A 27,660-nucleotide genomic window follows, 5' to 3' on the forward strand; every position below is an offset into this window, starting at 1 on the left:
ATATGGTAAGCTGTAAACCTGGTAAACTGTAAATCTACAGGAAGATAGTTTTCTGGAAACCTATAAATGTAGAAAATGTAATCTGATATGATTAAAAATGGTAAATCTGGTAATAGTGGCTCAGTTTTTGTAGATATTGAGGGTGTTCTTTGGTCTCATTTAACATCTTCAACCACCTTTGAAAGGTCATCTGTATCCATTGATCATAAATGTAAATAAATGAAATTACATTCCAAAAACTTGAAAAAAAATTTGCAATCCACTAAAATTTGTCATCAAATTTCACTTGGTTTAATGGTATTGGGTAACGAAAATGCTTTTCTTTTGTAAAACACATATTTAAAAGAGAAGCTTATACATAGTAATACATGTACATGTATTTGAACTGTAAATAGGTTATTATAGAATTGATTTTCACTTTTGAACCAAATGCCCTTAGTGCCATGCAATTACATGTTGGAGTATTTCATGTCAGTGATACACAATTACGCATGTACATGTTGATCGATGTATGTGAATAGATAGACAAGTTTGTAAGCCTGTTTTGTTGTGATCAGATCTTCAACTACCAGTGGCAAGGTGATTGGCAGACCGTACAGACTTCTGTAGCGACATTGCTAGACAACATCATGTACCTCCAGAAAATCAACGTCACCAACGACCTGTCATCCTGGGTTGGCCCCGTAATGGAGGTGTTCAACGCTAACTTCATGTCTGAGCTGTAAGTACATGTAGTTTGGAGGTGCACTGTTGTATAGACTACAGTTTATTCATTTTGGATAATTAAAATGACTTGAGTCCTTTTGGTACTTGTGAATATTAGTGATGACACGATATATGACTCTTTTATGATGGATTTATTTCAAAATGGAAAAATACTGCAACAAAAATATAACCTGTAAAAATAGCAATTAAACTTAGTAAAATGTGACGTTGATAGTTTTCTATTGATTTTTATTACATTTTTCAGTGACTTTGAGACCTCTTGCAATCACCTTGTGATGTATGCCAATAACTCCACATATTATAGTAAGGCAGTAGAACCAGTCCTTCTCTCCATTAAGACCAGCCTGCTGTCCTCTAAGATACAGTTACAGCTACAACTAGGTCTGTCTATCTTCCACAGATATCAAATCAAAGGCCAATGTTTTTGTTATTTATTTGTAAATGTGTTTTTTGACAATAGCAAAATTGGTTTGATTAATGAATTTGCTTTACCTTTCTTGATGTCCTTGTTTCAAGAATTCACTACTCTCCTAGAGAATAAAGGTCATTTCGAATCCATTTGTTTGTTATTCAGATATGGAAGACTTTTTATGTGATGTCACCAATTTAAATATGTCCTCCATGCTTCATAATTTGGAGTCAAAGAATATTTCACAGCAGATTCAAGAGGTAAATATCTTAAACTTCCCCACCAACCCAAGTATTTTACTATTTATATAAAATATACTTGTAAATTTGCACTTCATAATTTAAGAGAAATCTCTATTCTTCATATTACTTTGATCATTATAACAGATATATGTATCAGTTATTATGTTTGGGATTTCTTCATATTACTTTGATAATTATAACAGATGTATGTATCAGTAAATATGGTGGGATTTCTTCATCAACTCAGTGTGTATTTTGTCCTGTATTACAGTATATCCAACTGATGACCAATCAGAACCAGCCGTCCAGGTTTGAATGCCGCTCCCTGTTCTCCACGATGAAGGATATGGTCGAGTTGTACCAAAAGATGATAAACCAGACCTACCTCCCGGGCTCTAAGACAATGCAGTGTCTGGAACAGATCCCAACCATTCCATCCAAAATCTTCTCAGGGGATGTTTTGTAAGCTTTCAGATTGAAAAACTTCTTTCATTCTTTTTCCTTTTGGTGGTGGTTTTTGCGATGTTAAGTTGTATTAGTGGTACTTGAAGAGATCAGATTTTAAGAAGATGGTTAACAATGAATTTTAGCTGCAATGTTCAATCTGACAAAAGTTACAAAAAAACTTAGTTTAACTAACCACAGTTAACATCTCTGTAATGTTAAAATCTCTTGCATTCTGATGAATTTTAATTTAATTATCATATTTGCTAAAATTCAACAAAATGTCTTTGTTGCATAGTATGAAAATATAGAAATAGCCATTACTGTGTATTTAGGCCTATCTACTGTATCATTCTGTCACTCGCTTTATTTCGCTCTAACTTGTTTTAGTGAGTCCATTAAGTCTGTGTCTCGTCTAATGGTGGATGGTATGCAGGTGTTCAATCAACCGTTCATGCAGAACAACGAGGTCCTTAATATGATTATGTCAGTGTTCAAGAAACTGTCCACAGAGGATCTCAGTAAGTTATACATAGTGCACATACAGTCACACTCCATACTTTTGTACAAGTGTACTTTGAATGTTATATGAAGCAATAGAAAATCATAAACATGATGGATTTCACTGTGTATTCTGTATTAAGGACACATTTGGGAGTTTTAGTATAACACTTGTGAAGTGAAAAAAGTCTATATTGCCAAAATATGTTGCCTATATTTTCAAATTGGACTGCTCAGTTTTTAATAACTTACATGTTGTAGTTGTAGAATGTATGGTTACCTAAAATTTTGATTTTCAGCCTCAGCAGGTGTCCTGGTTTCCAATCTAATGAGTTCAAACTCCAGCATAGCTGAGAAACTACAAGACATTCTCAAGCTGGCGCCAGAGGCATCGTCAGTGTTCCTCAATGCTACCATTAAGCCAGAGTTTGTAAGTGAAGGAATGGAAGTTATCTCTTATGATTTTCAAATATTAATATCTCATTGATCAAAATAACAAATTCATGAATTAGATTGTTTAATGACATAAAATGTTTGCATATGATATATTTTTGATTCACGATCATGTCTGGTTGTAGATGAGTCTGTTAGCCAATGACTCTGCCGAGGCGGCCAAGATTCTATGTGACCCAGAAAGGTTAAAGAATTACATTGAGCTGCCGGCTGACCTTATGACCTCTGTACAGAACGTGTCCTCAGTGCTGTGCGGGACTGATCCCGGACAAGCTGCAAACACTGCTAAAATCATCGGTGACCTGTTGGCGGTCACAGCCACTGTTATTGATGTAAGTCACACGGTACTAACTACATGCTTTGTGTAGTCTTAATTCTGTGATGCACTTGTGTGTTGCTTTACTGAAAAAGGATTTTACCAAAAAAATGTTGATTATTAATTAATTAGATTGCACAACATTTTGGTTTTCCCCTTTTCAATCTTGCAAATGAATGAAAATACTTTTAAATCATCAAAGAATTTGTGACTGAAACAACGTTCAACAAAAGTCACATCTTTACTTGACAATTATATCAAGGAATAGATTTAATTTACACCAGAGATATTTGTAGTGCACATGTTGTTAGAATAAGGATGAGGAAAGAGACAAAAGATGAAGCTATACGTTTGTTCTTATGTACTTCCATCTCGAATAAACATAACATTAACACCCCATTTTTCAATTATATTTATTATTTTGTGCATTGACGTCCGATACAAGTAGTCGCTCATTAAAAAAATTCTTCAATTTCACAATATCATAACACACACTTTCATCAATCCAAACCAAACCAATCGCAAAACTTCACGAAGTTTTGCTACCTGACAAGCACCTTGTCAGTAACACTATAAATTGTGCATCATATATGCATCTTTGCAACATCTAACATGCTCAAAATCTTTAGATTGAATATTTGATTCTTAAATAAAAAATCGACTTTCTTGTGCCGTCCGGAATCGTCAGAATAAATACTACTCGAACAAATCTACCCGTAATCACCTTTGAACCCCGCCTACCTCATGAATATTATCATTACCACAAAAGAAATTATTTTCAATCTAAATCACAGCATTCTAACGAAAGAAAATATATTTATACTAAATCTTGATCCTCTTTGGTTGACTTTCAGACCAAGGACTTTGGGAGTGCTGCCTGGTGGAACCACATCGCGGGAGATGTCTCTAACATTGTGGGTATGATCCAGAAGTTGGGGCTATTTAACTTGACCTCCATTGACCTGAACAATGTGGACATGAAGACTGTACTGCCCTATATACAGGAGCTGATCTACAGGAATGGACCAGACGCTCTCGCTGACAGGTAGCTGGCACTTGAGTCAAACTTTGATAGGTCTAATTGTTGATACGTGTATAAGGACTGACTTAAATAGAGTAAGCCCTGATGTGTCATTCCAGAGAAGTGTTAAAAGTTTGAAACTTTTAAAAATAAGGTTCTGTGTCCTATTCACCATTGGCCAAATGAATATAGACCTCCCAGTTTTTATGTAATTTCTGAACACATCCTGCATTTGCTTTTACTACTTTCATACTTGACAAGCGATACAGAGAGGTATTCCAAAAGTACATTAGAGATTTTCTTGCTTACAGTTTGGTTGAGCTGCTAAATGATTTCAAGCCATTGTTGAATGATTCTAACATGGTCAGTGTGGCCTCTGACCTTGAGGTCATCATCAGAGGACTGACCTCTTTCAAGGCCATTAGGAATTTCATACCAAGGACAGGTAATCTTTCATGACAAAAACCTCTTAAACTGTTTGTTCTAGACTTTTCATTTAGAGTAGATGACAGTTTACATGGTTTTTTTTAAAGTTTTAGTAATAACTTTTATGGCTTATCATGCATTCTATATTAATTATTTCCAGTTTTGATAAGGACTGTATTAAAAGATCCAGCTGGATTCCATGACTACCTGACCCAGAATCTGACCATGACGGACAATGAAGCAACCGCCATAATTGAAGGAACCATCAACTATGCCTCGGTAAGCTTCACCACCAGCAGAAATAGAAGTTATCTATTCAAAATCATGTAGATTATGAGTGTTTGGTTCATATAAATAAAATCTCGATGGTATAATGTATACTCGCATTTTAGTTGATGAGTCTGAAGGTAGACGACGTCAGCAGCCATGTGTGTAATGTGACCCGCCTTGACCTTCTGTTGAACTTGACCTCCACCAAGGTCAGCATCTCTGACCTCAGTAAGAGTCTATGTGGTATTGGAGAGGACAAAGCTGTTGCAATGGTGGAGAGTATGCTGCAGAATATGGATCTTGGGAAACTAGTGCAAGAGGTACAGGATTGGAAAATAAAGATTCGGAGAATATTTTAGTTGCTTATTGTACATGTAACACCTGTGTTAATTGGTTACTTGATATCATTCCTGTGTTCATTTATTGCCTGATGTAACACATGTATATATTAGTTACCTGATATAAATTCTGTGAGTAATGATAGTTTGATATAACACCTGTGTTCATTGGCTGCCTGATATAAAACATGTTCATTGGTTGTCTGGTTTAATAACTTTTTTTTCATTGGTTGCAGTATGTCAGGATGTCATCAGGAAACCTTCTGGAGCAGGCTCAGTTGACCCCGTCGGAAGTCCAGGATGCAGTGAAGTACATGAACGAAGGCAGCAGTCAGCTGAGCAGCCTGGCGGACATGTTCAGCAACAGATCTAGTCAGCTTGGCTTTGACTCGGGCAGCTTCCAGGCTTTACATGGTAAGTAATTACATTGTCAGCTATTTAAACACAAACACACTCTGTCTTCCCACAATAAAAGTCTAATACAACTATTTTATGAGAGTTCTGGAAATCAAAGTTTGTGAATTACATGTAGATGGTACAAGACCCATTTCTTTAATATCCAGGCATTTTGTTAAAATTCTACATTCATATATGCATGTATTAGTGACCTGCATCAGAACAGCAACTTTTTTTGTTAACTTGTGGAATTTTATGTTCTACCACCACGTTAATGTGCTGATACTGCATGCTTTCAAGTGCTTAAACTTGCTTAACTAAGCTGTATCAATGTCTGTTGTGATCATAATGTGCCTGAATGTCTAGGACTAAGTGAATCAATGTTTGCCTGCTGCTATTTCAGGTTCAGGAACCTCCTCCATGTCCTCCCTCTATGACATGATCTGTGGGGTGGGGAAGAGTACAACTATTCAGGACTCCACCGGTGTGGCCTCTGCATCCTCCCAGACCCCTGTCTCTTCCCTCACCCCAGAGCAGAAGGCAGAGAAAAAGACCATGCCAAGTGAGTCAACTCAAAAGCTATCAGACTATTGAAAATAAAAATCACCTCATTGTTTGGTACACTTTCTCAGTTCTAATATTTCTTTCTACCTGTTTTTGATTTTAGAAAAAAATTCCTTTATTGCTTATCTATAATAGAATTTTTCAGCCTTGAGTTTTATGCTTTTTTGGTGTGTGTTTCCAGGTCCCTTCTGCCAGGACATGTATCAGACTGTGGTACAGATGACCAATGGCCCCGTGATCTGGGCCTATCTGAAGCCCCTCATTATGGGCAAGATTCTGTACTCCCCCGACACCCCCGCCACCCGCATGCTGATCCAAAAGGTAAGGGCGGGTACAAAAGCCAGTCCACATATGAACTTGGCATTCATTGATGTATTCAGTGTATTCAAATATGATAAATAAAGAAAATAGAAACATAGTGAATTTATGAAATGCCAAACGCATATAAAGAATATTACATATAGTAAAGGCTGTACATTCCATACTTATATATGGAAAGAACATTAGGATTTTGGGGACAACATTGACTAAATTAAATTTTAATGCAATGATTGGTTTGATGAGAATATTAATCATAAATTTTTCATGCAGATTGCTCTCACCAAAACTCGAACTGTTGGTATAAAAATCACAATGTGCATTAATAATTTAATTCTTTTTTCAGATGTACAACAGCAGTTTTAAGGTCTTAGAGGAGGTGAAAATTCTAGCTGAGGAGTGGTCAAATGGCACACAAGATCTAGGCGAATTCCTGTCCAACTCTGATGTCCTCAGCAACATCAAGGTTAGGATTAGACTTCACTATAATGTATTTATATGTACTTGTACACTACAGCTCAATCCCAGTGGAGAGAACTTTTTGTTTCAGTCACATACTCATTGGATCATATGGGTTCTATAATTATAGATTCCATACTGAATATAATTTGATAGCAGAATTAAATGTGTTGATTTTGCTAAGTGAAATGATAACAATGAAGCATTATGGATGACCAATTTTGAGTAATCATACTAGATGTAATTTGTGGTAATGCATATTTTATAATAAGGGTAATGAAACTGGCATCCCTGTGTGTGTGATTTTGTTAAAACTTTGATATACTGTATTTTAATGTATTTGAAAATTTAAAGGTCAGGTAAATATACTGGTACTTGGCAGTGCAGCTCGTTAGCCAGTTTCCCTGTTGTGTACAGTCTGTACCTCCTCAGTACATGTACTAACCTTGCCCCCACCTGTCCACCAGTCTGTACCCCTCACTACATGAACTAACCCTGCCCCCTTCTGTCTACAGGGTCTGGCTGGTAACAACTTCATCAACAATCTACTGGAGTCCTCGCTACAAGTCTCTTCGGCCGATGTACTGAATGGGATGTACAAGCTGGACTCCCTCGACAGTAACCAGGTCCTCAACATCTCAGCCTTCTTTAGACTCCTGGCTAACTACACCCAGTGTATCACCACCGACCGATTCATGGCGCAGTCGTCAGAACACGACATGGAGAGACTGGCCCTGCAGCTCTACCAAAACAATACCTATCTAGCTGGTGAGTCTGAACGATACCTACCTAATGGTTTTACATTTACCTAGCATGTAAGTCAGAAAAATATCTACATTTACCTAGCATGTAAGTCAGAAAAATACCTACATGAACCTAGCATGTAAGTCAGATAAATACCTACATGCTCCTAGCATGTAAGTCAGAAAAATACCTACATGTACCTAGGATGTAAGTCAGAAGCATACTTGCATGTACCTAGCATGTAAGAACAATTTAAGAAGAACAAGCTCCAACTTTACATGGGTATTCTAGCAAGAGATTGGATAAAGTAAATTGTGAGTACTGATTTATTACAGGTATTGCTTTTGATGTGGACCCAAGCAAGAGACAAAAAAGACAAACTTCAAATTCTATTCCCAAACATATCACCTATAAAATCAAGATGGACATTGAGAATGTTGAAAGCACCAGAAGAATCAAGGAAAGGTAATTATAACAACAAGTTAAACAGAAAAAGTTACCTCAATTATTCCAGTAAAGACTAGCATTCTGTACAGAAAATGGTGTTGACCACGAGTTTGTTGTTGACAGGTTTTGGCGGCCTAACCCAGAGGATGACATGTTCCTACACATGAGATATTTCCGAGGGTTTATCCAGCTACAGGATATCCTGGACCGTGCCATTATTTATCTGCAGACTGGACAGGACATCAACAACACGGTCTTCTTACAGCAGTTCCCCACCCCATGCTATGTTGATGACCAGTAAGTTCAACTTCCATTGGCTTTCTTGTATAAATTTTACACAGTTCCCAAATTGAAGGTTTACCCGGTACTACCAATTGCACTTATAAGTGCTGTGTTATTTAATACATAAATTGTATTTTTTTTGTATAATAACCTGTGTGTATTACCTTAACGAGTTGATTTACCTGTCCTACAGGTATATGGAGCTCCTGAGTTCCTACCTGCTGCCCATCATGATGACTATAGCCTGGCTGGCTGCCATATCAGTGGCCACTAAAAACCTGGTGTATGACAGAGAAAATGGCCAAGAGGAGGTAAATTAAGTTTCATCAGTGAAAAGCTACACATAACTGATCGATTTAATGAAATATGTGCTAAAAAATTTGCGCAACTTATTGCTCTTCCATCTTTTAATTAAGTAAAATAATGATGCTTGTATAACACGCATTGTGAAACAGGTTTATTACAAGAATAACATTTACAGGTATTTCAGGTGCTGAAGATCATAGGTCTAATTTCATTATATTACAATGATTACACATTATAGGTGCTGAAAATCATGGGTTTGAGTTATTTATATTGATAACACTTGTAATACAGGCACTGAAGATCATGGGTCTGAGTTCGACCTTGACCTGGTGGACATGGTTCCTGAGTACAATGCTGGTAATGACGGTGACCTCCCTCATCTGTCTCCTCCTGCTGAGGCTCGGAGGACTCTTCACCTACTCGGACTTTGGCATCATTATTCTCTACTTTATGGCATTCTGCTTCTCCACTACCATGTTGAGGTGAGTTCCTGTATACACCTACAGTTAAAGAGGGCTGGATGTTGTGGCCATTTTTAGACTGTAACAATCTCCTTTATAAGAAGAGCACTGTGTAAAAATCTGGGAATATACTCAGATTTAAAAGCTAAAATTTATCTAAAAATTTAGGTAGATCTTATGGTTAGTTTGTTGACTGCACAGCGTCCTTAATACAGCTGGTGTTTGATTATTATACAAACTGTGTATTAGTAGCTTTTCAAACCAAAATTAATTTTAATTTCCTGTTATCTGTGATTGACCTGTGATCTGTTTTAACATTTGGTCTGTGTTCACCTTTGATCTGTTTGACAGTTACCTGGTGGGGGCCTTCTTCACGCGCACCACCCTGGCCATCCTGTTTGTGGTCATCATCTACCTCCTCTCTTACCTCCCCTACATCATCCTCGTTGCCATGGACGCTCAGATGGAGTTCTGGCAGAAGATTCTCACTGTAAGTCAATTAATTAGATAGGCTCAAGGTCACTACTAGTAGAAAATAATTCTAGAGATTCTTTTTGATGCTAGATGTATTTTTCTTCATAGACTTTATGGCATTTAGAGAATTTGTAGATACAGAAGCATTTTCTCAACATTCTATTAGTTATTACATGAAAAGTTATCCAGATACCTATGTTCAATACAATGTTATTTTAAAGATATTAAAATCAGCATCATTAGTTGTAGTTGTATCTCAAATTTAATATACCTATAGGCTCCTTTTATTTACTAGAGCTTGACTTAATTGTGGCATTCCCATTCCTTGGTGTTAGTACAGCCTGCATCTGTTGCATTGACTCTGATAATAAATTACCTTATCCTTATAAAACAGTGTTTATCCTCTACCACTGCCTTTGGATTCGGATCTCGGTACTTGGCTCGCTACGAGATCCAGATGGTTGGGATCAGCTGGAAAAACATCAGAGACAGTCCCATACAAGGAGATGAAATGAGCTTCCATTGGTGCCTGGTGATGATGGCATTGGATGGTGTTATCTATCTCGTGATTGGCTGGTACATTAGAAATGTCAAACCAGGTGACTATCTCATCCAATCAAAATCAGATTGTTTTCGTTACATTTAGTAAAAAGTCAACTTAAATAACTGCATAGCATCAAAAAAGAGAAAAATATTTAAGTAGCTCTTTGAAGTATTAACGTAAAGGTGAAGAATAGAAGCTTATAGTCGCCGTAGATTTATTTGTTTTGTGGAATTGTAGGTAAATATGGAGTGCCAGAGCCATGGTATTTCCCCCTGTCTCCTTACTACTGGGGATGTATGAAGTCTACCACCAAACCATCAGACAAATATCTCTCCAACTCAGACTCAGGTGAGTTAAACATTCCTGAATGAACACACAAAAAACTCTCTACACCAGTATAAATCTCTGTAATTTATTTCACTGTATTCAAAGACTGCATTTTTAGTTCAAAGATCTAAAACTCCACTAGTTTGTAACCAGCTCCATTCTAGCTTCTGTTCACAAATGTTGATGGATGTATACATGCTTCAGTTTATGCATTTACGGTTGTTTACTGTCATATACCGGACTGTGTGTCAGTGTTGGATGCAGCTTTCATTTTGCCTTTAGTTACACCGAAGTTTTGTTTGTTTCAGCTGCTCTGTCGGAGGTGAGCAGTAAAGATCAGAGAGTAGGCATGTCCCTGAGACACCTCAGTAAGAAGTTTGGTGACCATGAAGTGGTCAAGGACATCAACTGTGACTTCTATGAAGGTCAGGTCACGGTTCTTCTGGGTCACAACGGGGCTGCCAAGTCCACTACACTGTAAGTACCGCTCAAACTCAGAATCACCACTACATTGTAAATACTTAACAAACTCAAAACCATTACAATAACATAAGTACCACTCAAACTCAGTCAAATTCACTGAACAATATATCTGATTTAGTTGAAGAAGACTTGGCTCACAAATGCAAATGATAGGTCTCTTTGCTTTACAGGAATATGTTGTCTGGCATTCTTCAGCCGACTCATGGAAAGGTGTCGATATATGGTCACAGAGTCAGGCACGGCGCCACGAAGATTGGAATATGTCCTCAATACAATGCTCTGTTCCAATAGTGAGTCCCTTGTTTGTTTTTGTTACTTGCACATTTCATATTGAATATTGCTGCTACTGTTCTAAATTATCAGATCATATTTTTTTTTCCTTATTTAAAGGTCATATGAAACGATATCCTGACCATATTGAGTTATATACGGGAATGAGTTCATAAGTGCCTATTTAATAAGACTGACATTGTTTTTTGGATATTTTATGCAAAATGTGAGCGCCACAGTCGATCAAAATTACTTAATCGGGAAAAGGAACATTGACTTACGCGGCTTACCTCCCTTGCTTATGACGTCAGTAAGACCCAATCGCCTTATAAAGCTATGTTGTGAATACACATATCCATGTCATTTTGTAGCATTTTAAAAGAAAAAAAATACTATTTTATATAAAAACTTGTATAATTATACAATAATCAACCACGTCAGTATTTTTTCTCTCAAGAAATGAAATCGTGTGCGTTTTTATTTACATGTAATAGCGTGTACATAATGATATTCAGTTTCGAGACTGCAGAGAGAATAAATGATTTTCTTCATAGATCCACATGCAAGTATAATAAAATTTTAATATAAGCATATTTATATGTTTTATTTTGATCTTTTTAATGAAATTGACAATTTCAAAAATAAGTCTGATCGTTTTTTCCCATTTGCACGTTCATGCAATTCATTAAGATTTTTTTTCTAAACAACTTGTAGGCCTCATTGTGCCTCATTCGCTTCACGATTATATTGTTTGTTTCACTCTCAAATTCACAAATATGTTACCATTTAATTATTTTTAGTCTAAGAGAAATTTCTTCAAATGTTTTGTTTTTGAAACGTGTACTTGAATGTGCGGTGTTTTGATTTTAAAACGTGTATGTGCGGTGTTTACTCACAGATCCCTTTTATCTCACTTTCTTCCGCAATGTTTTCTTTCGTTTTTTTTATCATTATTGATGCTTGTTCTTAATAAAATCTGTTGATTATCTTCACAATCGTTAACAACTATTTTCATCAAACAAGCGATATATTTTACCGATACATTTCTAAATCCTTAAATGCCATATTTCCGCGATCTAATTTAATAAAACGTTAATACACGTGTACACAGTATTTTCTAAAGATATTGCTACATGTATATATCAATAAGTCAGAAATTTATATTATTTCGAAATAAAATTTAAGAATAATTTTGCGGCATTTTATAGCAGCTCTTAAATACAAACTATGTACACAATGCCTCAAACATTTTCATTGGCCTGCCTTATATACTTTTTCATGTGACAAAATAAATCAAATCAATTTAAATGCTTTAATTCACTTTAAATGTAGCTCAATCATTATACGTACCGAAGAAGAAAATGATGTTTCTATTTCAAAAGGATAAGGATAATTCATTAATCAGCTGTAAATGTTGGAGCATTTCTTTCATTAAATTTCCAGTACGGGATCTTCATCATGATTTTACTTTTGTGAGAAGCTGATATTAGATTTATTCATTAACGACCAATTAAAACTAAGTCATCTGTAGGCTACTACGAAATCAAATGATCTCATTTGAAAAGAAAGACACGTTCATATATGCAAAAATTACTAAAATTTAATCGATAAACTACTGTAAAATTACACTAGTTTTAATGCATTGTTTACATCGGTGGGTCTTTGTGACGTCATAAATCCACAAAATCAAGAACGATAAGCGGGCAAGAATTTTTTCAGGTGCTCAGTTTTCACGGTTATTTCTCAGTTATGCAAAGGCAAAAAAATCTTACATCATGTATTTTAACATTTGTTTATACCAAGCTTTATATTCATGAAAGAAAATCATAGTGATAAAAATCGTTTCATATGACCTTTAATCAATTATGCAATTGTTTCAAACTTCTAATTCCTCTCTTCTGTTGTGTTTTACAGTATGACGGTGAGAGAACACATGGAGTTTTACTGTGCCGTCAAGTCAGGCTTCTCTAAGAGTAAAAGGAAACAGGAAATAGACAGGTAAGACCAATCTGGGTGAAGAAATAGCTCAGTCTAAATAGAAATTCAATCTATTTTAGAATTCTTGTTTTTTGCATTGTATTCAGTAGCTTGTAGACATAGTTTTTATTTTTCTGTATTTTTGTGGTTTTCAGTTTGCTCCACGATGTGGACTTGTGGCATGTCCAGGACGCGGTGGTCTCCTCACTGTCCGGGGGGATGCAGCGCCGCCTCTGTGTGGCCCTGGCCTTTGTTGGAGATTCCAAGGCGGTCATCTTGGACGAGCCAACCAGTGGGGTAGACCCCAGCGGACGCAGAAGTATCTGGAACCTCCTTGTCAAACACAAAATGAGTGAGTATAAAGCTTACAATTACTTCTACTCACGGGTTAGAGTGTACACCTACTAAGTGCCATGGATTTAATTTAAGATCTTAACTCATTAAATTTCATGCACAAACCAGTCTACCGGTATATATATGATCACATTATTGATTGTGTGGTTTTTCCATTTAAGCAAAAAGTCATTTTAGTTGTTATATACTTTGATATTCAATTTTGTGATTCACAGAGATGATGTTATATAGATAGTACATGTAATAGACACACCACTAATTTACCCCCAATGAATATCCAAGATTGCAAACTATCAATTACTTTTATTTTCTTTTATCAGAATAAGTTATGCGTTAAAATTTGCTGTAAAAATGAATAATTACCTGTTACCCAGAAACAATGTACAAGAAGAAATGTTAAGGATAAATTTGAATAATGTTTCATGTATTAGTATGAAGGGTTGTACAGACATTACAGTTGTTTACCTGAGCTCTATCAGTACTTATTATTCATTTATCAGAGAGAGAGGAAGAGTGTAAGTCTTTATCCCCAAACCTGTTGGTGATGTCAATATAACAAGTCTTTATCCCCAATCTGTTGTTGTCAATATAACAAGTCTTAATCCCCCAATCTGTTGGTGTTGTCAATATAAAAACAATTCTGTGGTTTCATTATTACTTGATGAACAGCAATTTTCATGGATTTCTTCATCAATATGAGCCTTATAATGAATATGCATTATAAAGAAGCATTATTACAATAATTTTGTCGGTTACTTATAAACCTTCCAAGAATTTCCAAATCTTGAAACTTTGAATTTTACTGAACCGATAAAAATTGATCTCATGAATGGTAATGAAACTACAGTATGGTGGCAATGCATGGTGCGACTAATCCCTTAAAACAGAGTAAAAAAGATTGGCATTTCATTCCATGTTGGTAGGAAAGTTTAGTATACACAAGCACTTATTAATTTTTTGTATTGACTTTATATCATGATACTGAAAATTGAAAACAAAATGTATTAGTTTGGTATCTGTATGTAAAATACGTGTATTATTATACTGATCCTGATGTCTACTGTACACTTCAGTGTTTTGATACGTACCGAACATCTTTTTTCTTTATTTTTTTTCAAATACCATTTTCTAAAACTAATAATTGCAAAAATTTATGCTAACCTTACAATGCCATTTAAAATTTAATGAAATACTAAACTATTGGTGCATATAAATCCACACTACTAGACAATTGGTAAAAGTAAACCCACACAACTATAGCTTTAAGGGCTTTGTATCCTACACTTTAGCAATTGGAAATGCATTTCAACCCATTACAAAGTTGAACTTTATCAACTTTCTTCCATGTCTGTTGTTTGTCATAGCTTAGAAAAGGAAAATCGCTAGTCTTACTAACTAAAGATAAATTCTTCTATGGGAATTGGTTTATAAGAAATGATTCAGTCTGATGTGTTGTTCGATGGTCATTCACTTTTCATTTGTGGTTGTGGCAGGGTGCACCATTCTTTTGTCGACCCACTTTCTGGACGAGGCAGACACAGTGGGAGACAGGATTGCGGTCATGCATAAAGGTCGTCTCCTCTGTACTGGGTCACCCATGTTCCTGAAGCAGAAGGTGGGCAGTGGCTACCATCTCAAGTTTGCCAAATCAGGTATGTGACATCAAAGGAGTTTTCATAGGAATTCTTTAAATTATGTGTCAAATACTGTAAACGTATTACATTTGGCTGTGTATAATTTTATTTAGCGTTTTTTGCAGGAAACTGCGTCCGCTAAATCAAATACATCACCAAATGTAAAAAATATAAGTAGATAGATAGTTATATACAGAAATGGGCTTAATCAAATCCATGCTAAACATATTCCACCAAATATTGTACACACCAAATATATGGTAATACGTTTACAGTAAGAACCCTTCAAATTTTATTGTTCAAATCAATGACCCACACTAAATTTTCTTTAGAAATTCTTTGTTTTTCATGAGATAAATGATCCAAAAATATCAACTCTTAGGATGATTTCCTTTGAAAAGTATGTCATTTTTATAACCCTTGAATTTTCTAACAAACAGAAGTCTGTGATACTGGCGCTGTCCTGTCTACAATTAAGTCATTCATACCACAAGCTGACCTCATCAATGAGATTGGGTCAGAGGTCACGGTGTCCTTACCCTTCTCAGACGGCCAAACAAACCAGTTCTTCAAATGTCTGCACCACATTGACAGAGAGGCCGCGTCGCTGGGAATTGATAATTACGGAATCTATGACACCACACTGGAAGAGGTAGGAATTACAGTGATCGTCTCTCTGTCTGTGCTTGTAGTTACCTGACTACAAAGAGAATACTGTATACAGAGTTATTTTCGCCCAGTGTTATTTCACCTTTCTACACTAGCAAACGGTTTTGTCCCGTCTTGCCCAGATGCAATGGTGTTAAAAGAGATATCTGCGATAATGGAATTCATCCAGTCTTAAATTCACCCACTGACAACGAGGGTTAAAAAAAAAGGGGGGATGAATATTTCCCTGTATACAGTTAAAGTCAAAAGCACTTTGTTATTAATTGAAATCTGAGATCAGTGTTGTACTGTTCGACAGTAATTATTTTAGATGATACACAAATGCAAGATAGTTTACACCTGCATCTTTGATGATCATTATTTTTGTTGGAGTACGTAGACACATCTTTTTCATAATGCGACATGTGCCGGTATTCAATTTTGAAACATTTTGATATTCTCATTATTTGTAGTAAAATGTTCTCTATTTTCTACAATGCTAGGTGTTCCACAAAGTGTGTACAGTAGCAGACAATGAAAAGGTTCTGACGGAGGAAGTCCTAAAGGAATGTCGGCAGAAACCTAAGCTGGAGAAATCGGAGGATACAGTCAGTGTGGAGGTCCCCAGCGATCAGAGTGAGTGGCAACTAAAGTCTTCCTACACGATTCACTAGCACTGTAGTTTTACTCTTACAATATATGTACTAATTAACGTTATTTTTATGCCAGTGCTAATGTTTGCATTATTATTGTATAAATAGTGCCTGTTTGGGAGGGTAACAGTTGAAATTGACACCCCGAGAAAACCATTGTCAACCGACGCGAAGCGGAGGTTGACAATGGTTTTCGAGGGGTGTCAATTTCAACTGTTATCCTCCCAAACAGGCACTATTTATTTTGTTATACTGAATGTCTTTTTTAAAATTTTTAAGAAAATTTTACTGCTTTTATATAGGAAATACGTGAATTCTACAGCGAACCGTACGCGCATAACTTTCGCGCATGTAACATTTTTTAATGTTACCCGTTGCCAAGTGCGTTGCTAACGCTGAGGGTAATAGTAAATATTATTAACTGCGTCTTAACCAATCAGATTTCAGTATTTAACATGAAAGTATAACAAAATAGAATAGATGCATCTATTTTTCATGATGTCTGAATAATTGATACTAAGAATAATGTTGCACTATTTTATTTAGATTTTTTTTTCAATGGTGATAAAATATGTATTAGGTATTTTAGATTTAGAAGGGAAAAACATAAAACAGACAAATGTCAGATACGGGAACTTGTTTTTTTTACAACAAAAAACATTTAGTTAATATGTACTAAATTTGAAAAGTGCAAAATCAGTTACACGTGCCCCTCAACTTTGACTGTCTGATATTTAAGTGTGCCCTGACCCATTTATTTTGATTTTTAGGTGCTGCCTACTCTGTGGGCTTCTCTGGAGACAAAAGGAAGGGTCTGATTGGTCACAAAATGGGCCAGTTTTCTGGAATGTTGATTAAGCGGTTCCACCACTACCGCCGAGACTGGCGAATGTTTCTGTCTGTTTTCGTCCTACCACTGGTGTTTATGACTGCTAGTCTTGGACTGATGGAGTTACAGCCCAAAACAGAGAGTGCCCCGGCCAGAATCCTCACCCCACCCCTCTACGGACCCTACAGCCACGCCTTCTTCAAGTGAGTGAACAACACAGATAATAATTACACATTTTTATCATCTATCCAAAATATCTTTTCTATACATGTATTACAATGATTCCATAAATTATTCCTTGTGGTTATTTTTTTCTTCTAAATTTTTTTGAAAGTCATGTAAAGACATGAACATAGTTTTGGTTATTTACTTGAATACTAGATCATTATACTAGCATGTACGATGATCCCACATCTTCCATTTAAAGATAGTTCCATGATAATTTTTTAAATAATACAATTTTTTTGTTACAATTTTTATATTAACCTTAAACCATGTATTGTGATAATTTTGTTTACAGAGATAAAATCAACAATGAGATGACCAGAAACATGATCGACTCCATGAAAGACTTGCCGGGATTTGGAACAACCTGCATGAAAGGTTTCAACTATGGGTATGTACCTGGTACTTTGACAAGAATTTTTACATAAATAACTCTGCAGAGAAATCGAATGCAGATGTAATGTTATTAGACCACCTCCAAGTATGGAGATCAAACTACCTGGGTTTGTTTTTCACTGGTTTTATATAACAATTTCAGCCCTCCATTTGAATGTGTCACCCCGGATCAGAAATTCTCCTCAGTAGCAGCTGGACAGAAATACGACAACTGTACCTGTGTAAACAACAAACACACATGTAGTCAGCAGACCGTGCATCAGGAAGTTCCACACTTGACAACACGAACGACGACAGAGCTGTACAACCTGGCTAGTAAGGACATCGAGCTGTACCTACTGCAGACATCGGAGCGATTCACATGGAATAGGTACGTCATAAAGGTTTATTGCAGGCACTTCGTATATAGTCCCAGGAATCCATGTGGAATATTTGCATGTAGGAAGCAGATGTCTACTGCATGCCCTACAGTACTTAGTTACGATAATAAGCAAATGGTACTGGGCTTGAACTTTGGTCTGCTTGCTCTAAGACATGTAATGTATAAAGGATACAAGAGTTATATGTGGAAAAAATCTTGATGGTCAAGAAAATCTGTTGTTTTATCCAATTAAATTAAATCTTTGTGGATAGATTACTTGGTATTGAACAATTGTCATAGTTCATTGTATGTGTTACAATGATGAAGTTTGTAAACCATAGGTAACATAATTATAATAAAACCTATTTCAATGTACAAAGATATTTCAAGAAATCATAAATTTTCACTATGAGCTATTTGATTTGATATGAATGTGATTGAAGTTTGATTAGACTTGCTGACATCTGTTTCCAGATTTGGTGGCCTTGCCTTTGACCCTGACACTTCTGATCCAATGGCGATGAAATCCACAGTGTGGTTCAACAACAAAGGCCGACACGCCCTGCCCTCCTTCTACAACGCCCTGTCTAACAGCATGCTGAGGGCCGCATTGTCAGAGGCTGGGGTTTCTGACCCAGAAAACTTTGGTAAATTATCATTTTACTTTATATCAGCAGTGAACTTTCGTAATTTTGAAAATATTTTTCACATGTGTTAAATTAGAAATTAGACTTCATAACTTCAAGGAAAGTCCACAATTATATGTATTAGATACTTGTTAGGAGATAGCATGACTTGTGTACATTTGATGCTCACATTGAGTCAGTAGTAAATTAGATCTCTATTGTTTTTACACAGGCATCACAGCCATCAACCAACCAGTTCTTCTCCATGCTCAACAACTAACCAGTGACACTCTGTAAGTCAATCATCCTCTACGCAATGTTTTGATTTATTTAAAAGAGATGATTTAATTATTGAAGTTGATTTAGGATGTCAAATTGATTGAAACTGATATTAATCCATACCCAAGGCTAAAGCAGAGCTGATTTTATTATATTGGATTATGCTGATATTGTTTATCCATACACTAGGTTGAAGTAGAGTTGATTTGTTTTGTAGGTTGAAGAAGGCATCCGATGTAGGAATTGGACTGTTTATGTTGATTGCCTTCTCCTTCATCCCAGTTGGCTTCACAATGTACGTCCTGAACGAGCTGCTGAAAAAAGAGAAACAGCTGCAGTTCCTCAGCGGGACTGGTCCCCTCCTGTACTGGTTCACCTCCATCTTGTGGGATATGGTGAGCAAGCCGTGTTTGTTATTGATAACGTTAGACAGGGATTCTCTTACCCAAGAATAAGCCATATTGAGTTTAGGTTGATTTAGGTAGTACAAATAAAACCATCATATTGAAAGGGGATTTACTCTTTACCACCAAACCATAGATCAACAATATTATTATTTTGAAACACGTTAAATTTGAGCTAGCTGCAATAAAATATCAGTTAATGTCAAATTATTGTGAAATCTGACACAGTGATATTAGATTGGATGTGTGATTGAGGCATGCTTTCCTCCCTTTCTAGGTGCTTTACTGTATCACTGTGGCCTTTACTGTGGTTTTAATGGCCATCTTCCAAAACGCAGCCTACTGGGAGAGATCGAACCTCGAAGCCAGTGTTCTATTGGTTGTCATGTATGGGTAAGTGTCAATGTCATCAGAATCTTTCCTTAATATTATTTCTAAACAGTGTTTAAATATTTCTTTTTGCCTGAATTACCGGTAATAGATTGTCTCAAAATATATTGATTCTGTCCTAATTTTCTTGTCAGTATATCTCTAAAATAACCACCCAGGTATGGGTATATCAAAATTAGACTGCCTATACATAGAATCAATGGACCTCTTACTGACATGTACATGTAGTTATTCAGTTTTGACCTGGTTTGTGGGTTTTTTTCAGCTGGGCGAGCATCCCTCTGATGTACAGTTCACTGAAGCTGTTCAGGGACACCTCCACCGCCTACATGGTTCTGTTCTGTGGCAGCGTGTTCATTGGGATCACCACCGCTAGCTGTATATTCCTCCTGGAGTACTTCTCTGATTCACAGGTACACCACTCTCAACAAACACTCCTTTGTTATCATTCCTGAACATTCTGAAACTGAAATTGCGTGCAATAGGTGAAAGTTAAGTTAAATCCCTCTTCAAGCGATGAAAATGCATAGGACTGGTGCTTATCCCCCAATTTCGATTGTGCTAAGTGGATGAGAGTCTGACTTCTCTCGGATGAGATGACTCCCCTTGGATGGGATACCAGTTTATCGCAGGTTAACTCCCAACATAAGCCAGTACCCAATTTCAGCTAGGTGGACTGAGACAATGTAGATAAAGTGCCTTGTCTAAGTGCACAACACACAGCATCAAGTGTCCACAGCTGGGTTTGAACCAAAGACATTTTGGTTACTCGCCCATGACCAAAGAGCCATGTATAATAGATAGGTAATAAAATGTTTTCTTTTTTCAGAAAATGAAACACGCGTTTGAGGTTCTTAGTTACATCTTCATGGTGTTCCCACAATTCAGTTACGTGAACGGGTTCCTGAAATTGACGGCCAATCAGCTCAAAACGGACATCCTCGCCCTATTCGGACAAGATGTCTACGCCGATCCTTTCTCCTTTGAAATGTTGGGCTGGAACTACATCGCCATGGCAATACAAGGAGCCGTGTTCTTTGCTATTACTCTGCTGACAGAGTATGCCTGTCAATGCAATAGAAGGTATGTAGATACAAATTAGATTGTGTACAATTATTTAATGCTACTGTAATAACTCACAATACTCATCGTGTTTTATGGGTTGGATGGTATTTGTTTTGAATCATTTTATCTCATTTTAACATTATTGAAATCATGCAATATATTATATTCAAGAATATGTAACAATGTCTTTGAATCCTGTTGTAATTTTTATTACTCCAGAATTCCCCCCTCACTGTACCCCGAGTATCACAAGGAAGATGAGGATGTCAGTGCTGAGCGCGCTCGAGTCACTGAAAACACAACGACTGGAAACTCCGTTACTGTGTCCAACTTATCCAAGGTACACAGACCTACTCTAAAAAAAATTATAAACTATGTTTAGAAAAACTAACATTAGCATATCTTACATAAACTTAAATGAGAATGTTTTATTGAGCATTTATAGTACAAGGGTGTTAAAAGTTTATACTTGATATGTATTTTGGTGAAAAAACGGTCAAATTTCAAATAATAAGCACACATTCATTTTGTAATTGACAGGTGTTCCCCCGTGGGAGACACGATTTCCTGGCAGTGAACGAGTTGTGCTTCGGAGTCAAAAAAGGAGAGGTAAGCTAAAACAACGACTATAGGAGGAAACTCCTCTTGCTTTCCTCATGTTTCATATGTACCTGGATATTTAAATTAATGTGATGTGAATTTATTTCAATAATAAATTTCAGTGTTTTGGACTACTTGGAGTGAATGGGGCAGGAAAGACCACAACGTTCCGAATGTTAACAGGAGATATCCCACCGTCCAAAGGAGCAGCCTTCCTGAAAGATCACAGGTATCAAAACACAAGACTCAAAATAAAATACCTACAGTAGAATCCTAATTAAACACGAGGAATTGGTATCCGCATAAAATTGTGAGAAGCACATTTCGCGTGTTTAATAGAATCTAGAATTTATTTTACGGACAGATGTAAATGAAATAAAACTATGATAAACATTTGGCATTTGGATTTTATATTCTCACCATTTGCGAAATTAAGTACTTGCATAAATTAAGGAATCTACAGTATCTGTCCTCCAACAGGAATGAACAAAGACCCTCTCTCTGTTTCTTAATGTGAATAACCAAATTAGATCCCTAAATATAGTTAAACTGCAACTCCTTTATAAATATTAAATAATCTTTGAGTCATGTATATAACATATGTAATATGACTTGCAAAAGTCTCTTGTTAAAAATGAAGTAGTGAGCTTACCAAAATAAGAATAATACAACAACAAAATGTATGCCCTCACTGTTAATTTCTGTGTCCTACAGGATAGGGTATGGCGAGTCCGGTGTGGGTCAGGATCTGGGGTACTGCCCCCAGGATGAGGCCCTAGACCGATACCTGAGCGGTGAGGAGACACTCCACTTCTACGCCAGAATGAGAGGACTCCCGGACAGCTACAGGAAATATGTAAGTTAGCCATCACTGTGTCTCTGTCAATGGCTTGCTCATTATTTTACTGAGAAATACCAGTACGAGCAGAAAAATCTTTCAATTTGAGAGTTACTAGTTACATTGAAATGTGGTTTGAGCAAACATGCTAAAAAGGAATTACCGGTAATGCAAAGTCAGTGTCATTTTTCAAATTTTAACTATATTTTATGCTCATTGGATACAGCAAATAGCATATGCCTCTGGAACTTTGCTTTGCTGTAACCTTGTTTTACTACTGTACTTTATTTATAAAGTACTTTAAATTTGATAATGCTACAAAATTACTAATGTAAATGCATGTATCATGGTAAAATTAGGTGATGTATAAATGCATGTTTTATTATAGACTGTACAAGACCTGATCCAGAGGCTGAAGTTGACCCCGTATGCAGACAAGGCTGTCCACACATATAGCGGGGGGATGAAGAGGAAGCTGTCCGTGGCCATCTCTCTACTGGGGGATCCTGACGTTGTGTTCCTGGTCAGTCAGCAGTGTCATTAACTGTATAGCATCAGGCCCTGGGGCCATAAAAAATATTGATAGCTTTCCTTTGATTTCAGTCTTACTTTTACTAAGGGAAAAGTGGAAAGCGAGACTTTTTAAAAAAAGTTTTTAAAAGATTTACACTGTATAGAAAAGGATTCAGATTTACATTATCCTTCTCGCTGCTACTTCTCTGACCTCTACATGCAAGAGTAGCAGGGAAGATGTCTTACTATATCATGACTATGGTTTTGTTTTATGATTGGTTTGTTCTAAATTTGATAGTTCCTCCTCTTAGTATTGATTAGTTGACTTTTACCCTCTATAGGATGAGCCTACAACAGGTATGGACCCAGTGGCCAAGCGGCTGGTGTGGGACTGTTTGACCAGCGCCCTCAGGAAGGGACAGTCAGTAGTCATGACTTCACACAGGTACAGTTCACCAGGATTATAATGTTCTCTGGAAATACTCCAAATAGGTTCAATTCCACTGTCAGTGGCTAATTTTCTCTAAGTGTCTTGTTGAAAATAGGCCACTATTATAGATTTTATTTCGTGCTGAATTTACATATGAACATCTGTTTAAATTTTTATAACTTAAAGATGCATTATTTTGATAACTGTAAAATTCACAGTAGTAAATTTGAAGGAAATATTTCAAACTGTAAACACTGAAATAAAGCCAAAGTGATAGAATACCAATCAGCTATATATATAGCCTCCTCATGTCAGAATGGAGTGGAAAAGAATTTATTTGTAATGTGTGATTTGGTCCCAAGATATTTCTACTTAATATTCAAAGATGAACTTAAGGTGTCCCTTCACAGCAGGGTAATATTGATTTGACTAAGTTATGTATTTGTCATGTTCCAAAAATACTGTAATATCCTTTTTTTTAAAATACAGTATGGAGGAATGTGATGCCATATGTACAAGGTTAGCCATAATGGTGAATGGATCCTTCCAGTGTATCGGCAATTCCCAGCACCTTAAGGACAAGTAGGTTTCATTTGGTCAGCGAGCACACTCTGTGGTACTGCATTCTGTTGTTGTTTCATTTTACAACATCTTGCGATGTTTTCTGTAGGTTTGGTGGTGGACACACAGTGACGGTGTTCCAGTGCGGCCTACCCTCGGACAGACAACAGCTGATGGCAGTGTTCCAGGGACGGTTCCCAGGCTCAATATTCAGGGTATGTAGATCTGTTTACTTACTGGTAACTGAAAAATAGTTTTTCAAGTTTTCAAGGTAATATCTGAGGAGGAATAATACTTTTGTTTACTTTCATATAAAAAAAATTGCTTTCATTAATATGTTAGCAGAGATAAAAGACAGCATATTTTGTACAGAAAGCATGGTTAATCATGTTTATATGTACAAGGAATATAAGAATAAAACGGAGAAGCATCATTCATTGATGAAACTTGCTTTTAAAAAATGTCCTGTATGTGCTTGAGAGTGTTACTAGCACAGAAAAGGCTCTAGTGAGAGTAAAGAAAAGAAAACTGGGAAATTTAAGTACACATTTTTTTTAGGATTTTATCACAAAGTGTGTTTCTCAGATGTATTACATGAAGAACTCTTTCTAAAATGATATACCAGTAGAAGTAAATATGTATTTGGTGGAAGTGATGCAGTTGGTACATTTGTAAGATATAGAATGGAAAGAAAAGATAGTTAAGAAGGCTAGTAGAAATGTATCAAGCCTTGTTACATAAAGGTGTCCAGTTTACTGATACTCTGTTATGCTTTGTTCCAGGTGCAGCACCAAGGTGTCCTCGAGGTACAGGTGCCCAGCGACCACACCTCAGTGGCTGACATCATCCAGGTCCTCGAGGAGATGAAGGATGGAGGGGCCATTCAGAACTACTCTGTCTCGCAGACCACACTAGATGATGTAAGTATTCAAGTATCAGGAATAACATGAAAGACTGGTGTTCCCTGTTGCATTTTAACACTAAACTTAGTCAAACAACTTGACTCAACATTGTTGCTTTTGATTTTGTTTATATAGGTGTTCCTAAGTTTTGCCCGTGAACAAACAGACGGAGTTGGTGTTGATGGGACGGAATCTTTCACTGACTTTGCTAGCAGTAGTAGTGATGACACGCCTCAAATCAGCCACTCCATTGCCAAGAGCCAGTTTGCCTACATGAATCCTGGCTACTCCGGAGATAAGGGCGAGAAGGTGGGACAGCTCGCGGCAGTGTTCGTCAATCCAGACGATGAATTCACATCCTTTTGATATGTGGAATTTTGAACAAGTTTTCTAGATCAGCAAGAGACCTATTTTTGTATTTTATGTACCAGGGTATTAGACATTGATATCTACCATGTTTTAAACAAACCAAAGAGGTCTGTGATATCCTTCTGTATGGTGCTCTGAGCATTTTATTATGCTTAAAATGTCTTCATCTTCTTGTGATATCCATAAATCCTTATACAGCATGTTGCTGGGAAACTGGGTAATTGTGTTTTGACATTCTGTCTTCCACTTTAATCGTTATCAATTCCATTTACTTATTGCAGTTTTAATATTAGTTGCAGGTGAAAGGAATAGAGTTATGTAATGAAATATTTTTGTGTTTACATGCATGTAAATATTGTATAATCGGAGATATTTTAAGAATTTAATGAATTAGTTTTGCCTGTTCCATGTTTTTCATATTTGAATTTAACTCATTTCTTGTTCAGTAAAAATTTAGAGCATTGTGTACTTATAATCTTGCATCATGACACTCAGATGTCTTCTACTTATACAATCAGATCAGATTTTTTTTAATCAATGCAAACTTATATCAGCTCAGAGCTACCAAAGAAAGTCCCTTTTTCTCTCCCAGATACACAGTATCAAGACTAGATAGTTATTGTGTTATGTAAACTTAATATTTCATTGTTTTCTCCACCTGTTTTTACCTGTTATATTCTGTGCTAACTTTCATGTATTAACCATCATTCAGTGCTAGGTTGTACTGTATCCCCACTGTCCCAACATCCATATACAGACAAACCTATATATCCAAACACCTTTGTAATTCTTCCACTCTACATTCCAACCACAACAAGAATTCTGGTTTACAGACATTTTTTGTATTGAGACTCCCTATCCAACAATGTGTCCAACTTATATCCTATAATGTAATTCATTAATTGTGATACTACCTATCCAACAATATGTCCAATGCAATAAAGAACTCTGTTAACCTCATTCCAAAAGTGGCTTTATTTAAAGAGGTTTTATCAGTATAAGGCTAGTGATGTTGTTACAGCCAGAAAAAGTTGCTGATTTTGAGACTAAGTGTATACTGATGTTATTCTGTGCAACAAAAATCAAAACCAAATCTAGATGATCAAATCCAGGTGTAGTCTTCTTTTTTTAATTTACATTTTATTTTTTCCTATCATAACGTTGTGAAGACAAACCTTTTGCAGGCCCATGCTGTATAATACAATGCAAGTTATCTGAACACCAGTAAATCTGTCATGTGTTTCTTGTTCAACCTTTTTTATAGTGCCGTACTTCATGCACAGGTGCAAGGGAGGGGGTGTGGTGTAACAAATAGGACTTCATACATGAACCTATTATATATCTTGATATCCACTCCCCCTCAAGATCTCTGTTGAATATTTTTTAAAATTTCCTTTCTCATTGTATTGAGAATATGTTTATACACCTTACAAACAATGCAAACAATTTTGTTGTTGTTATGAATGTATTTTCTGAAAGCTTTGATCAATGCAACATATTTGTTAATATATAGTGTCATTATATCTATATACATGTATATATCTATTAAAGCAATAAAATAATTCTATTGTATTCTAGTTTTGTTGTTGATTGCAGATTTTACAATACTTAGGTTGCCCTAGCTTAATTCTGCGTTTAACATCACCTCCAAACCTTATACGTATATTATATACACGTCTTCTTATTTATTTTCTATATTTAATATGTATAATTATATGATTGTGTTTTGTTTTGAACATATTTTATTGATTAAACAAAAGGATCAGAAACAAGTTCTAACAACTTACAAGTTCCTCTCCTTAAATATAACAATATTTGTTATGCATATAAATTTATAACAAAAGAAAGAATATTATAATATTGGTATACAAAGAAAAATTATCTGAATCTCAAGGATTTGTCTATAAACTTTTGTACAGAAGTAAAAAATCTAAAAGGTAGTCTGTTGCCATATAAAAGTATTATGTCTCAGCTTTGTATGAATAAAGTTGGTACACCGTTTACCAAAAGAAAAATAATTAGGGGGTTTTGTAACTAGGCATATGTTTGCAAAACAAATTGATTGAGGTGGCTGTTCTGGCTTCTATATTTAGTGCATTCAACAGATTTACAGCATTGGGTACAAATGATTTTTAGCTCACCTGAGCTAAAAGCTCAAGTGAGCTTTTCTGATCACATTTTGTCTGTCGTCCGTCGTAAACCTTTCACATTTTCAAACATCTTCTCAAAAACTACTGGGCCAATTTCAACCAAACTTGGCACAAATCATCTTTAGGCAAAGAGGATTCAAAGTTGTGAATCTTCTCAAGAACCATTAAGCCAGGAAAACTGAAACTTGTGTGGTAGCATCCTCAGGTAGTGTAGATTCAAAGTTGTGATAATCAT

General features: G+C 36.1%; 1 protein-coding gene across 6 annotated transcripts in view; it reads left to right on the top strand.

Moving 5' to 3' along the window:
• Positions 1-26,847, top strand: part of LOC105332408 (uncharacterized) — a 61,514-nt gene extending 34,667 nt beyond the window's left edge. For all 6 annotated transcript variants that reach the window (XM_066067484.1, XM_034455858.2, XM_066067485.1 and 3 more), the window contains 49 exons: positions 558-721; positions 971-1,107; positions 1,301-1,395; positions 1,649-1,839; positions 2,212-2,342; positions 2,622-2,752; positions 2,901-3,107; positions 3,946-4,136; positions 4,424-4,557; positions 4,699-4,817; positions 4,931-5,128; positions 5,383-5,560; positions 5,946-6,104; positions 6,288-6,427; positions 6,771-6,890; positions 7,399-7,651; positions 7,963-8,092; positions 8,198-8,371; positions 8,550-8,667; positions 8,954-9,144; positions 9,475-9,613; positions 9,992-10,196; positions 10,379-10,489; positions 10,777-10,945; positions 11,122-11,241; positions 13,136-13,219; positions 13,354-13,550; positions 15,046-15,204; positions 15,627-15,838; positions 16,338-16,470; positions 17,258-17,519; positions 17,837-17,932; positions 18,080-18,307; positions 18,773-18,945; positions 19,157-19,217; positions 19,421-19,598; positions 19,885-20,000; positions 20,263-20,410; positions 20,827-21,080; positions 21,282-21,402; positions 21,603-21,671; positions 21,785-21,891; positions 22,377-22,518; positions 22,889-23,023; positions 23,355-23,458; positions 23,933-24,025; positions 24,114-24,219; positions 24,787-24,924; positions 25,042-26,847. In XM_066067484.1, the coding sequence (XP_065923556.1) occupies positions 558-721; positions 971-1,107; positions 1,301-1,395; positions 1,649-1,839; positions 2,212-2,342; positions 2,622-2,752; positions 2,901-3,107; positions 3,946-4,136; positions 4,424-4,557; positions 4,699-4,817; positions 4,931-5,128; positions 5,383-5,560; positions 5,946-6,104; positions 6,288-6,427; positions 6,771-6,890; positions 7,399-7,651; positions 7,963-8,092; positions 8,198-8,371; positions 8,550-8,667; positions 8,954-9,144; positions 9,475-9,613; positions 9,992-10,196; positions 10,379-10,489; positions 10,777-10,945; positions 11,122-11,241; positions 13,136-13,219; positions 13,354-13,550; positions 15,046-15,204; positions 15,627-15,838; positions 16,338-16,470; positions 17,258-17,519; positions 17,837-17,932; positions 18,080-18,307; positions 18,773-18,945; positions 19,157-19,217; positions 19,421-19,598; positions 19,885-20,000; positions 20,263-20,410; positions 20,827-21,080; positions 21,282-21,402; positions 21,603-21,671; positions 21,785-21,891; positions 22,377-22,518; positions 22,889-23,023; positions 23,355-23,458; positions 23,933-24,025; positions 24,114-24,219; positions 24,787-24,924; positions 25,042-25,272 (7,452 nt within the window). In that variant the 3' untranslated portion in view covers positions 25,273-26,847. The remainder of the gene's footprint in view (positions 1-557; positions 722-970; positions 1,108-1,300; positions 1,396-1,648; positions 1,840-2,211; positions 2,343-2,621; positions 2,753-2,900; positions 3,108-3,945; positions 4,137-4,423; positions 4,558-4,698; positions 4,818-4,930; positions 5,129-5,382; positions 5,561-5,945; positions 6,105-6,287; positions 6,428-6,770; positions 6,891-7,398; positions 7,652-7,962; positions 8,093-8,197; positions 8,372-8,549; positions 8,668-8,953; positions 9,145-9,474; positions 9,614-9,991; positions 10,197-10,378; positions 10,490-10,776; positions 10,946-11,121; positions 11,242-13,135; positions 13,220-13,353; positions 13,551-15,045; positions 15,205-15,626; positions 15,839-16,337; positions 16,471-17,257; positions 17,520-17,836; positions 17,933-18,079; positions 18,308-18,772; positions 18,946-19,156; positions 19,218-19,420; positions 19,599-19,884; positions 20,001-20,262; positions 20,411-20,826; positions 21,081-21,281; positions 21,403-21,602; positions 21,672-21,784; positions 21,892-22,376; positions 22,519-22,888; positions 23,024-23,354; positions 23,459-23,932; positions 24,026-24,113; positions 24,220-24,786; positions 24,925-25,041) is intronic.
• The last annotated feature ends 813 nt before the right edge of the window (positions 26,848-27,660 follow it).

The sequence above is a fragment of the Magallana gigas genome, chromosome 7 (assembly GCF_963853765.1).
Source record: "Magallana gigas chromosome 7, xbMagGiga1.1, whole genome shotgun sequence".
NCBI classification, from domain to species: domain Eukaryota; kingdom Metazoa; phylum Mollusca; class Bivalvia; order Ostreida; family Ostreidae; genus Magallana; species Magallana gigas.